A 13,023-nucleotide genomic window follows, 5' to 3' on the forward strand; every position below is an offset into this window, starting at 1 on the left:
AGGGGCGGGGGGAGGTGGGCGGGGGCGGGACGGGACCGGACGGTGCGGGGAGCGCGGAGCCCCAGCCCGGCCCGGTCCGGTCTCCGGCCCGGCATGCGCCGCAGCGCCAGGGAACATGGCCCGGTGGAGCCCGCCGCGCAACGGTGGTGGCGGCCACGGTACGGGCTGGGCTGGGCTGGGCCGGGCCTAGCGAGCGGGCGGGCGGGCGGGCGGGCGGGGGGCGCCCGTTCCTCTGAGGCAGGTGGGGGCTGGAGCGCCCCCTGCAGGCGCGGCGGCGCCCCCTAGCGGCGGGGCGGGGCTCGGCGCTCCGCTCGGAGCCGCCCCGGCGGGAGGCGGCGGGGACCGGCCCAGGGGGGCCCGGATCCTCCGCTCGGGCCCACCCCCCCCCGCGGCTGCGGAACCGTCCCTCGGCGCGGGAGCGGGCTGCCTCGCCAGGCCCCGGGCTCGGGCAGGCGGGGAGCAGCCGGGGCTGCGGTTTGGCCGCTGCCTGACTCGAGGCCGGGCCCTTGAGCTCTCCGGGCTTCGCTCTTCCAGGCCGGCCGTCGTGGCAGTAGCCGGGGGGGGCCCTGCGGCAGCGCCGGGGGGGGGCCTGGCCCTGCGAAGCGTTGTGTAAGTGCCGGTGCCTGCGCGTCGCTTCAGCCGTTGGGAACGCGGGGCTGCTTCCCGCTCCGGAACCGCGCTCGGGTTCTCCGCAGGCAGGCGGGTGCTGTGCTCGGGTGCTGTCAGTGAGAACTCTTCCAGGCACTGTTTTTAGCCGCGGGAGTAAATAAAAATCCACTCGCAGCCGGTCCGGTGGACCTTTCGTGACGGTAGGGTTTGAGTTACGGTGCCATAAGCCCCCGCGCTCTGAGCTTGTGTTTCTGTTCCTCCTTCTAAGTGTGACTGACGCTGTGAGTTAAGGTTTTGTGGGTACACAAAAAAAGTTTTGAAATACAATTTTTTTCGGTAATAGTTGTGGCTATTGTCCGCTGTGCGTTTGAACAGTGTAAATATTGGGATGTTTGCCAGTAAAATCTCAGAAGAGCCCACCATACGTGCTCCTTCCTTCGTACTACTCCTTAAGTTCTTTGTGTGTGAACAGGAGTTTCTTCTTCCATCGGCTTTGTCTCCTCCTTCCCGAGGCTTCGGTATGTGACAGCCCAGTGTCTGCGTGTCGCAGCGGAACGGCCGGCTGAGTGGAGCTGCTTTCTGTTCGTGTGCAAATAACTTTGCTTGCACAAGGGGCGGGAAAGGAAATTGTGGTCACTGGCTGAGCGTTAGAAGCTTTAACATTACCAGGAACTTGCTGTTTGGAGGGGAGCTGGAGACCTGTCGTAGGCTGTTACAGCTTGTTTTCATCCAAAAAGTGTTTAAAAAGGGTACTTTGAGAAGGGACAGCATCCGCCACTTGACCTACGTAGTGTCCGTGTGTCTGAGCAGCCTTCTGTCCCACTGTCTCCCGTTCAGACGGTGCAGAAAGCAGCGCTTCCAGCCAGCTGCTCGCATGCAGATCCTCGGGAGCGGGGAGAGGGCCGGGGCAGCGCCGAGACGCCGGAGGTGCCACGTGGGCAGAGGAACGCACTCCCCAAGTCGCTGCCGGGAGGGTGGGGCATTGAGAAACAGCTGTTTCTCCATCGGGATCCTTTTAATTCCTCCCACCCCAAATCCTATTCAGACACGTCTCTTATCGAACGAATCCCATTTGGATCCCAAGAGCAGTGTTAGCTGGGTCCGTTGGAAAAGCCTTTAAGTAAAGGCAGTGTTCGCGGCCTCATCCTGCACTCCGGCCACGCAGCTGCTCAGCAAAGCCTCCTTAGTGGAAACTCCTCCGGTGTGGGATATCAGGTGGCTCTCGGCCACCTCTCTCCTTCCTCACGTGAGGCAGCGGTGACAAATACCACGATGCAGTGTGGAATAGTGTCCTTTCTCAGCTCCTCGGGAAACGCTCCCATGTCCTGTAAGTGCGTTTAACCCATCTGAAACCAGAGCACTGTGTGCTTTGTGTGTTATTCCCTTCCCTACTTGCCCCCGAGTTCACGTGCTCCACAAACCAGCGGTATTCGTTTAATACTGGCTAATCCGCGCGTATACTAATAGCTGGCAAGTTTGTGTTTGTTGGGAGAGAAGTCAATACGCTTGTGATTCGTTCACTCTGGTATAATTATGTCCTTTCTTGTGACTGTTGCTGTCGGTGGAAATGCTCAGACTTCAGCCTAGGACAGCTGCATCCAGGAGCCGCTGTCTAGCTGCGAGTCGGTAGGAACACGAAGTCCTGGTCTGAGGAAACAGTTGACACCTGAGCTGGCGGCTGCGTCAGAGAGCAAACAGTTGGAGGGTGGCTTTGCACGGCTGTCACGGTCCTGAACGGAGCTGTGATCCGTTGGGGAGTATGGGATCCGCTCGGGAAGCGGTGAGGTGCCCTCGTGAGGTGCCTGTGGAGACAGGGACGGTCAGCTGGTGGGTCACCCGCCAGGGTCATCCCTGGTCTGTCCTGGCAGGGCGTGTGCCGACTGTCCCGTGTCATCTCCCTTGTTGTGTGTGTGACATCGCTGTGAGTGGATTTTGCCCCCCTGATCTGAGCTGCTGCCCTCCGTGTGCTGGCGTTGCCTCTCAGCTTGCCTCTTTGTGGTCTTCTTACAGACTTTGATTTTAAGAAGAAAAGAAAAGTGGAGGAAATTTATCAGGCTCTGAACAGCGACCCCATCGACGTGGCCGCGCTCAGGCGGATGGCAATCAGCGAGGGGGGGCTCTTGATGGATGAGATTCGTTGCAAAGTGTGGCCGAAGCTGCTAAGTGTTAATACGGACGACCTGCCCCCTCTTCCAGGTACGGAACAGCCTGGACTCCGGTGCTTTGGAAGAACGGCTCCGTGATCTCTGTGCACGCTAGAGGAAGGATCGCAGAGGTTGAAGCACGTGTGTACGCTGCTCCCTGTGTATGCCGGTGCATTTCCCACCGAGCTTGTGTGCGATGAGGAGTCGCGCTGCAGCGTGAACGCCGTAGTTTTGCGCGCTGTGTTGTATGTAAATGGCAGATTTGGAAATACACGACTTCCTAAAAACAATGTTTCCATCGTGCTGTGAGGTTGTTACTATCTTTAGTGATAGTGATGGAAATTGGTTCACTTTGGATGCGGTTGGTGTGGCCCTGAGCCGTTAGCTGGCGTGTGTAAGTTCATCTGCAGCAGAAAGTATCAAAGTTAATTTGTGTTGCTCCCGTGGAGAGGTGGCTGTGCTGAGCCCTGGCTTGGCCGAAATACTTCCGAGGTGTCTCTTCCAGGCACAGGTGAAGCAGTTTGTTGCATGATGCGCATGTGGTGTTTGGTTAGAGCAGAAGCAGGGAAAATGACCTTCCTGATGAGGTACCTGCATGGTTTTTAAACCTTCGCAATGCAGAGGCTCCAGGTCCTGTAGCTTTTACAGTCACTGTCCCTAGGACAGATGTCGTTGTTCCAGAATCTGTGTCCATTCAGAAGTGTGCATCCCCCCCACGTCAGTCAAGAGCTGGATTATGTTAGGTGATGATGTTGTGGATTATTAGGTGATAATGTTGTGGGTGATTATGTTAGGTGGAAGACAACATTTAATTTCACGTGATCGCACAGGTAGTTCAGTGTGCCAAGAAATTCCTTTCTCTTCTGTTTTAACTATCTTGGCTACCTGTGGGTGGGGTTTTCTTCTGAATTATTTCTGTTTAATAAACTATCCTTTGTAGTCTCCACAGCGTATAATGCCTTGCTGCTGCTGAGTACGCTTTGAATTGCACAGCAAAACTGTGGAGCAAAGAAGTTTCCAGGAACACTGGGAGTGGTGTCAGTTTAAGCATTTTAACGTATGTTGTTTAAAGAAATAATGGTCTCGTTTCCTCGCGCTGAAGTTAGCGTCAGAATGTGCAGCAGTGCAAGCGAGAGGACAGGGCTGGTGTGTGACGTACGAAAAAGGGGACGTGCAATGGGGTGGTGTGTCTGTGTGTGCAGCCTCATCCTCCTGCCTTCAGCAGGGTTTCTCCCGGCTCCCTCGCCCAGCTCTCTTCCCGCTACCTTTGCACTACTCAGTGTTAATCATATTCCTTTTTTTCTAAGCAGGAAAGGAGCTGCGAGAGGACAATAAAGATTACCAGCAAGTGTTACTGGACGTGCGGCGATCCCTGCGCCGTTTCCCACCAGGTGAGAGGGGATTCTCCTCTTCCCGCTCTGCGGGGGGAAGGTCTGTGCCGTGGGGCTCCTCGTGGCTCAGACCTTACTCGGGGGGTTGCAGTAGGTGATGCTCTGTTGCTCCGAGAGCCTGACTTCTAGAAAGCCTTTTCCTTGTGAGCTTACAGCAGCTTCTTCATGCAGCGCAGCCGTTCTGCGCCTATCGGTTTCCTTCAGCTGCCTGTGCTACAGCTGGTTTTTGATGTGGTTCTTCCAACGTTACGCTTGCCCCTGAGCCCCTCTGCCAGCAGGCAGGGACCGTCAAACAGTTGCAGTGGTTTATTTTAGACCGTGGTCTAGCTCAGGGGCATGGAAAGCAGGTTTGTCAGTGGTTAGAACAATTTCTGGTGTAAAACAGTCTCAAAATGGGGTTCATGCACCAAATTTAAGAGAACTTTGAACCTTTAGAAGCAAAATGTTTTTGCAGTTGTTTAGGTCTGATGGGTGGCTGATGCCTTGTTGTGCTATTTATAAAACATTTAATCCAGCGACTATCTAACTCTGCAGAGCAGTTGTTATTTCTGGCCAGAATCTGCTTCCCCCTTCTGCGGCTTTTATTTTATGTAAACAGTTGATTCACTCTGATTCTTATTCGAGTGCGGATACCGTGTGCGAGCCTGATTCCTGAAGGGTCTGCTGGTACGGATTTTTTTGCCCTTGAATGGCAGCCTCCTGCCTATTTTTAGACACATTAGTGAAGCAGGGGAAAAGGAGAACTTTGTCATTGCAGCATCTCCGCTGGGACTTTCTGCTTGGCCTTTGGGCATTTTATCTGTTGACAAGGACTGCCAGAAACTGGCTGCAGCTGTACGTGGCAGGAACAGTGTTTTTCCTGTGACATCCTGTCCCTAAACACATGTTGTTAGCAGGGGACCAATACAAAGTTGTGGCGATGGAGGCCTCGCAATCTGATGCAGTTGGCACAGTTTCTGTGAAAATAGGTCCTGTTTAATTTTTTCTAGAACCCCTGGGAAATTAAAAATTATTAAACTGTCCTCAGTAGTGCTGGATGTGCAGCGCAATTCGCTCTTTGCAGCGCTGTACAAACGTCAGTAAACCCTGCTTCCGTCCTCCGCGGTGACTTCCTCTCAGGTAGAGGCACTGCGGCTCAGAAGATTAAACAACCTAAACGGCTTCCCCTGGGCCATCAGGGGCTTGGGGGGCAGGATTAGGGCTCGGGATATTTTTTTCTGCTACCCCTCCCCATTGCACCACATCCCTTGGGATCAGGCGGGTTGGTAAATGCATGGGTCCTCTCCTCGCATACCGCAGCCGCGCTCGCTCCCACAGCACGTGCCGGTAGGTGACGCAGTCCATCCCACCGCCGCCTGCTTCTGTCCCCACAGGGATGCCAGATGACCAGAGGGAAGGTTTGCAGGAGGAGCTCATCGATATTATCCTCCACGTCCTCAAGCGCAACCCCCAGCTGCACTACTACCAGGGCTACCATGACATCGTGGTCACCTTCCTCCTGGTGGTGGGGGACAGACTGGCCACGGCTCTGGTGGAAAAGCTCTCGACGCATCATCTCAGGTACTCACCGGGCTCGGCTGGAGGAGAGGAGCTGCCTGCGTGTCCTCAAGCTGTGGGGATGCCTGTGCCTGTGCAGAAGCCTGCGCAGATGGGGCTGGCCTGTCCCGGAGCAGGGGAGCCTGGAAGGCAGAGCCTTGGGTTAAGGCCAGCTGCCTGTCGTGTCTGTACCCAGAGGGGTGCTGTGAGAGAGCAGCGTGACCACACGATAGGACATGGCTTTGCAGGGAATTGTGCTCTGGGGAAGGGATAATTGAAGGCTGTCAGATTAATTTGTAACATCTCTTGAAGCTGGAAAAGCCAACACGCATGCATTATTCATAGTTCTCTGGCCATCTCTGCTGTCAGGGCCTCTCCAGCTCCTGGGGGCTGGCTCAGCACAGTGCCTCCCACTTAGCCTTGTACAGCCCTGGGCAGCGTGGTCTGTACCGTCCTGAGCCCCAAGTCAAGTGACTCTCCTGTTTGTGCACTGAAATGAGAACAAGCCTTCAGCTGGGGAGTGGTTTGGAGAGATTCTCCCTCCTCTCCCAGATGGGGAGTTAGGTTTTGGGTGCTGGAAAGGCTTTACAGTTCACACATGCACTGCAGCAAAATAAGAAGTGTCAGCTGACACCAGCGTGATTGTCTGGGTTTTCTGTGCAGATCAGCCCTGTGTGTCCCAGACAAGTAGGAAGGAGGCTGTCCCAAATAGACAGAATTCCTTGGGGCTGGGGGCCACCCTGCCAGCAAAGCTGTTTATTGCAAGTACGTTTATTTACCTTCTGGCTGCCTCCCTGAAGGAGAGCTCACTGATGTGGTTGCTTGATGGACCTTCTCTTAAATCTTTCCTCAGGGATTTTATGGACCCAACGATGGATAATACCAAGCACATTTTAAATTACCTGATGCCCATCATAGACCAGGTGAACCCTGAGGTGCATGACTTCATGCAGAGGTACGCAGACGTTCCCTCGGAGCCTCCTAGCTCTGCCCTGCCAGTCTCGCGTTACTGTTCGTGGGGCCGTTTGCACCAACATGTCCCCAGCACCACAGTGGCTTCCTCAGAGTGAGTCAACAGCTGACCCACAGCTAACGGTGACGGTCCAAAGCCATGTGGCACTCTGCTTCTGAGCAGACCCAAACCTGTGCTGCCTGTTTTGAGGGGTTTTACACGGTGCCATCTTCACCCCAGTGGTCTGCAGTCCATATTGGAAAGGCTGGGGGGTTGCAGATGGTGTCATACAAAGCTTCACGTGCCCAGTTTTGTGGCTGGTGTCACCCTGCTGTAGCTTGTTGCTAGTTCTGGGGATAACTCCCAGGTTGTGCAACAGGGACACACAAGCGTAGTCCAGGCAGAATAAAGCAGAAGTGGGAAGGTTCAGTCCAGAGTCCTTTCCTGGGCAAGTGTCTCTGTTACGTTTATGGCCAGGGTGTCTTTGGGTACCAAGCTTGATTAGAAACTCCCAGAAGTTAGTAAGCCTTTAGGGTGGAAAAGAATCTGTAAAGTTGACTGTGCTGCAGGACTTCAGGTGTCCTCAGGTCAGCGTGCCAGACAGTGATGTGGCACGTCACACGTTCAGATTCTCCTGAAAGCAGACCACTTGGACCTCTACTGTGGACCCCACTGGGTGTGACATGAGCAGTGGCAGTGCTGTGCCTTGGGGTTGTATCAGAGGTACAGTTCATGGATCTGGACGGAGCTCTGAATGCTCTGCTGATAGCCAGGTCTGTCTCCCCTTCCAGGCATGCAGGTGTGGCGCAGGGATCGCCCAGGAATATTTCAGCGCTGTTTCCAAGCTGCTGGCAGCGGCTGACCTAACAGCACTTTCTCTCTGTGCAGTGCGGAGGTGGGAACCATCTTTGCTCTCAGCTGGCTGATCACCTGGTTCGGGCACGTTTTGTCTGACTTCAGGCACGTCGTGCGATTATATGACTTCTTCCTGGCTTGCCATCCACTGATGCCCATTTATTTTGCTGCTGTGGTAGGTATTGGCTGGAATGGTAGGGGGATCAACTCAACCGTTGCAAGGTGCCGGTAATTTGGGGCTACAGAGGGGGGCTGGCAAACCCAGTGCTGCTGCTGTCCCTGGCTGCACCCCGCTGTGCAGGGGCCCCCCAAGGCCAGCGATGTCCTTGGTGGTGGTTGGAGGGCAGGTGGGATCCAGGAGAGCTTGGGGCAGCCCGGGGGTGTCCAGATGTGCGGGCTGTTCCAGTTCAGTGCTGTGGAGGCAGCATGACCTGGTGTTTTTCTTTGCTTTCATCTGCTGGCCCTGTTGCTGGACACTTGCTTGGATGCTGGGGAGCCTGGCCAGCCCTGCGCTGTGCATCCATCTGCCCTTTCTCCTGGGGGGGATCCAAACAAATCTCTGTTTGAGGGCAAGTCGTGGAATCAAGCCCTGCTGAGGTTCTGCCCGTGTCTCTGACCTGCCAGTAGCAGGCTCTGCTCAGAAGACAAACGTAACTACCCAGAAAGGAGCTTTCCGTGGCCTCAGAGTCTTGGGAAAGGTTTGGCATTTCTCTTCCCAGGCAGGGAATGCTTCGTTGTAGTGTGTCCCCTTGAGGAAGGGCAGGTCTTTCAGCTGGAAGCAAAATGTTTTTCTCTTCTGGCTCTGAAGTGAGTGCCAGCGAGTGACAAGGAGTCATTCCTGCTTCCCCGGCTGTCCTCAGTGCTCTCAATCCTCTCTGCAGATTGTCCTGCACCGGCAGCAGGAAGTTCTGGACTGCGAGTGTGACATGGCTTCTGTCCACCACCTCCTGTCCCAGATCCCACAGGACCTTCCTTACGAGAGTCTGATCAGCAAAGCTGGGGACCTTTTTGTCCAGTTCCCGCCATCCAAACTCGCCAGGGAGGCAGCTCAGCAGCAGGCGGAACGGTGAGTGCAGGGCAGCCCGTGTGCCTGCGTGTTCTGTACATCCCCTTGCTAGGTCTTGCTTCCTCATGAAGATCTTCCTCCCTGGCAGGAGGCTGGTCCCGGAGGCCAGCTGGGGACACTCCTTGACCCGTTTCTTCTCTTGCAGAACTGCAGCTTCCACTTTTAAGGACTTTGAGTTGGCGTCAGTGCAGCAGAGACCAGACACTGTGTTGAGGCAGCGCTTCGGGGAGCAGCCCCGAGGGGAGGAGCGGACAAAATCCATCTTGACAAAGCCAAGGACCAACCGCTTTGTCAAGCTGGCGGTGATGGGGCTGACGGTCGCACTGGGAGCAGCTGCCCTGGCCGTGGTGAAGAGCGCGCTGGAGTGGGCACCCAAGTTTGAACTGCAGATTTTCCCCTGAAGCCGGAGGAAGGGCCTTCCCTGTTACCACGTCCTTCCCTGGTGGGAAGGGGTGATGTTTGGTGAAAGGACGTGTCCAGAAACAACCTGTCTGAAGATTTATTTTTTATTCTTGCTGCGTCCAGTGACGCTTTTGGCCTTTGTGACAGAGACTGATGGGAACCAGCCCAGCAGGATTGTTCCCCACACCGACACTCGCCTTGTTCTCTCCTCCCCGTGCAGGGGTGAGCAGATGAGCACTGCTGCCGTCTCGTGAGGAGCCGGAGGTATGGACGAGTCAGGCTCTTCAGGCTGCGCACAGGTGACTGTACGAGTGGAGAGCCACGCGTGGGCTATGCCGAAACAATCCCGTGTTCTCTGCTGGTGTTAATTAATGGGAGTGAGGGCAGATCCGTGCCTGGAGGAGAGTGTCACGGCAGGTTTTGGCCTGGGTGCGTGCATGTGTGGGAGCAAGGTGCTGTTACACTCCTGAGGAACAGGGCAGCCCTCTGGCTCTGCATCACTCCCGTCTGCAGGCTGCCAGCGTGCCCCGCCGTCTGCGTTCAGCTTCGCCGGTGGTCCAACCCTTCCCTTTCCTGTAGGCAACCTCTGAGTAGAGGCAAACCTTTCACAAACCCCTGTCAGCGCCCTGCCGTGAGGTTCTCTCCAGTCTGTAACGGTCCTTGGCTCTTTTTTCCTTCCTCATCTTTGCAGCCTGATCTGTTTACAGGAGGGAAGGGCAGGGGACAGGAGCAGGTCCGCAGGACTGCCAGAGGGAGCTTAGCTCTCGGTCGCTGGGGCTCCTTTGCTGGCAGTAGCGCGGTGGTATCTTAGGTCAGCGAGGTGAGAGACGAGTGTCGCTCGCCCTGCTCGAGGTATGTGCTGTCATGTGCCAGATCACGTCACCACAAGTCTTAGCGGCACCATAAACACCCGTTGCAGACTTTTTTTACAGCTCTGGAAGCAGGCTCTAATGCGGAGAAAGGCTTTTTCCACCTTGTGAAACACTTTGCACAGGACAGAAGTCATTGTGGTAGGAAATCTGTCATAAATCTCCCCCACCAGCTGGTCAGACTTCAGCATCACCCCTCGGAATAACGCAAGCGAGGGAGTTTCCTGGAAGGGCCGCTCCTGATCCCTGCATAGCTCCTGTCTCCCCACCCAGTCCCATTAACAGTCCTAGCGCTCCCTGCCCTCCAAGCTAAGCAGCAAATCCTTTTAGACAACTCGGTGTCCCACTGAGACGAAGCCAATAGACACTGTATGCCTCTACCTCTCCCCTGAGCTGCTAAACCTCCCGCAAGTGCCCTTACCTGTCCCTTACGGCTCCCACCCAGCTCCCTCGCCGTTGCTGTGTTGTGCCCAAAGCCATCTGTGCCGTGCCCAGGGGCTGCACACCTGAAAATTAGGTGTTGGTTGAAGAGTTATGGGTTTCAGGATAGAGAAGACAATTCGTGCCCTGCAAGACTCAGCACCCTGCTGTCCCAACGCCCTGCCTGTCGGTTCGTAACCGCCTCTGGGTAGGTTCTGGTTTGCCCTGTGGGCCCTCGCTCTCGGAGGGGCCGTGCCTTGCTGGCCGGAGGGCGTGCGGGCAGTCATCACGCCTGACCCGTGTTTCCGTAAAGCTCTGCTCAGAGGAGTTCCCTTTGCCTCTGCGGGCTGAAATCCGGAGTGTGTGAATCTGCTCTCGCGCAGGCAGGGCAGTGAGACCTGTTCCCTCTGCTGCTCGCTGGTGCCAGTGGTTAGCTCGTGCCAGGGCTGTCTGCGCCGCTGGTGAGGGCCGGGGCTGCTCACGGGGCTCCTCTCCCAGCGTGGTTGAAGGCAGAGCCGGCTTCTGCCCCTCAGCACCTCCCCAGGGCAGCAGCGGCGCAGGGCGGAGGGCTGCGTGATTTAGCACTTTAGAAACTTTGGTGCAGGAGAGTCTGTGGTGACCTGGGAGTGCTGCCGGAGGTCCCGGCACCCCTCTGTACACTCCCCCGCTGCCCTGAAGGAGGGGAGGGCTGGAGCCCCCCCGGGGGAAGCCCCTGCAGCCCCCTGCTCTCTGGCCATGATGCACTTTAGTTCTTGCGTTGTTCCTGGGGGCGGAAGGGCCTGGGAGGAGACGGTTGCTTCGGGTGCTTCAGTTACTCTGTACAAAGACTTATACATACCCGTGTAAATGCAGATTTGTACAAGCCCTATAACTGTAAAATAAACAGTTACTAAACACGCTTCCTTCCCTCCCCCTGTGCCGGCAGGGGCTGTGGTGTGGGGCCGGGGATGCCAGATATGTTCTCGTGGCACCCCGTGGCCCAGATCTGGCACGTCCCCATGGTGGCCAGGCCAGCTCCGCAGTCACCGACCCCTGTGGCCTCACACCCAGCGGCCCCGTGGGAAGAGAAGCAGGAGCGGAGCCAAACGCCGCTTGCGTGCCCTGGTTGCTGTTCTCCTTCCTTTGGTTAAAAGCCAGGACTTGCACGTGCCGTCGGCTCTCCGGGGCATCCCCCCCCCCCCATCAGCAGCACCGCGGGGAGAGCAGGGCTGTAAATAGCCTGACCTCCCGGCCCCTTTTGCACCCTGGGCCGGGTGCCTGGCTGTGGGAGGAGATCCCGGGCATGGTGCCTCTCGGCAGAGGCCTGGCCGGCACCGTCTCCCCTGTGCAGCCTCCGGCAGCCGGGCATGCTCCGCCGAGCCGGGGTGACACAGTTGCCTTCCCCGGGCTGGGAATGGGCTTTGCTGGGTGGTACGAGGCTGGTGGCCGTGTTTACCGAATCGTGCAGGGGCTATTTTTAGTTCCCTGTGGCTTCTTCTGTGGGAGCAATTTTCTCAATACCTCTCAAAGCCCTTTGGGAAGGACACGCCGATAGAGGTGGAGGGCTGCTGGGGGCTCAGTGGGGTTTTGGGGGGCGGAGGGCGGGCAGGGCTGAGGTTTTACAGCGGAGGGAAGCCTGGAGAGCCAGCAAAGCACCGTTCCTTGCGCCGCGTGCCTTTGTTACTGCGTTAATGCGACGCCCAGCTCTGGCACGCTGCCGGGGCGGACGCCATGCCTAGAGCCCGGACAGCGAGCCCAGCACCAGCCGAGGGGTTGACCTGCCCACCGGGGTCCCTCGTCTGCCGGCACAGAGCTGCTGCTTGCTCTTCCCAGGCACAGCCCGGCTTATTTGGGCTTAGCCCCAAGCAGCTGTGGCTTATCTGGGACTCAGCAGAGAGAACAGCCCCCAAGGAAATGTCACACGTCTTTTATTTACCCAAAAAGAGCACAAACAGGGAAGTGGGGGTCTGTGCAAATACCTGGGTGCTGTTGTGCGGATGCAGCCTGGCACGCTGTGCACGTGTGCAGCCTTGGCACGGCTCGGCACCGTGCTGAAGCTGGGGGCCACGGCTGTGCTTGACCCCCCCTGCGCCTGCTCCCGGCCATCGCAGCTTTGCTGGTGCCACAGTCCCGCAGCTCCCGGAAGGCACGGGGTTGGGCACCCGGAGCTGACGGCGCACACGGAGCCCTCCCAGCAGCATCCCAGGCAGCCACATCCTGCCACGGCCACCAGCTGCGCTCCTGGGCACCTCCGCTCTCGGGCCCTGGAGCCCTCCTCTTCCTCTCCTGCTTACCAGCACCGCCAGGCACTTGCAGCTCTTCCTCCTCATCCTCCTCGAGGAGCGGTTCCCCACGCTGGAGAGCGCGGGGTGCCCATATCTGGGAGCTGTACTTGCCCTTGGTGGAGCCGAGCAGGGCGCAGCAGGAGCAGCCCCCGTCCCGCAGCTCCAGCAGGACGTACGGCCCCATCCGCCGGGGCCGGCAGTCGGGGGGCACGGCGCAGAGGGACGGCACACGGGGCTGGGGGCGCAGGGGCTTTGGCCTCACCGGCTCAGGGCTCCTCCAGGCTGGATCCAGCTTCCTCCAGGCTGGGCTTGGCGGCCGCCCGCTCCCGTCCCGTCCCGTCCGTCCCTGCTGCGGCTGATGCTGCTGTGAGCCCAATTGCAACATCGCGGCCAGGCCTGCCTGCCCTGCCTGCGCTGCCCGCCCTGCCTGCCCCACCACCCTCCCCTTGCGTGACCAGTATCGGCACCCAACGAGAGCGTGGAGACGGGCCCTTCTCCCGCTCCCTGTCCCCCCG

General features: G+C 57.5%; 1 protein-coding gene across 4 annotated transcripts; it reads left to right on the plus strand.

Moving 5' to 3' along the window:
- TBC1D20 (TBC1 domain family member 20) lies at positions 1-11,142 on the plus strand. Of its 4 annotated transcripts, none has more exons than XM_075517053.1 (8): positions 2-158; positions 2,620-2,805; positions 4,064-4,144; positions 5,518-5,704; positions 6,534-6,635; positions 7,521-7,662; positions 8,369-8,553; positions 8,699-11,142. In XM_075517053.1, exons 1-8 carry the CDS (start codon positions 116-118, stop codon positions 8,952-8,954), a joined length of 1,182 nt encoding a protein of 393 aa, XP_075373168.1. In that variant the 5' UTR covers positions 2-115; the 3' UTR covers positions 8,955-11,142. The 4 variants fall into 4 exon arrangements, with proteins under 4 accessions (XP_075373166.1, XP_075373168.1, XP_075373165.1 ...); XM_075517050.1 differs by lacking the exon at positions 2-158 and adding an exon at positions 374-609; XM_075517049.1 differs by lacking the exon at positions 2-158 and adding an exon at positions 1,346-1,936.
- The last annotated feature ends 1,881 nt before the right edge of the window (positions 11,143-13,023 follow it).

Source organism: Mycteria americana, chromosome 14 (genome assembly GCF_035582795.1).
Source record: "Mycteria americana isolate JAX WOST 10 ecotype Jacksonville Zoo and Gardens chromosome 14, USCA_MyAme_1.0, whole genome shotgun sequence".
In the NCBI taxonomy this organism is placed as follows: domain Eukaryota; kingdom Metazoa; phylum Chordata; class Aves; order Ciconiiformes; family Ciconiidae; genus Mycteria; species Mycteria americana.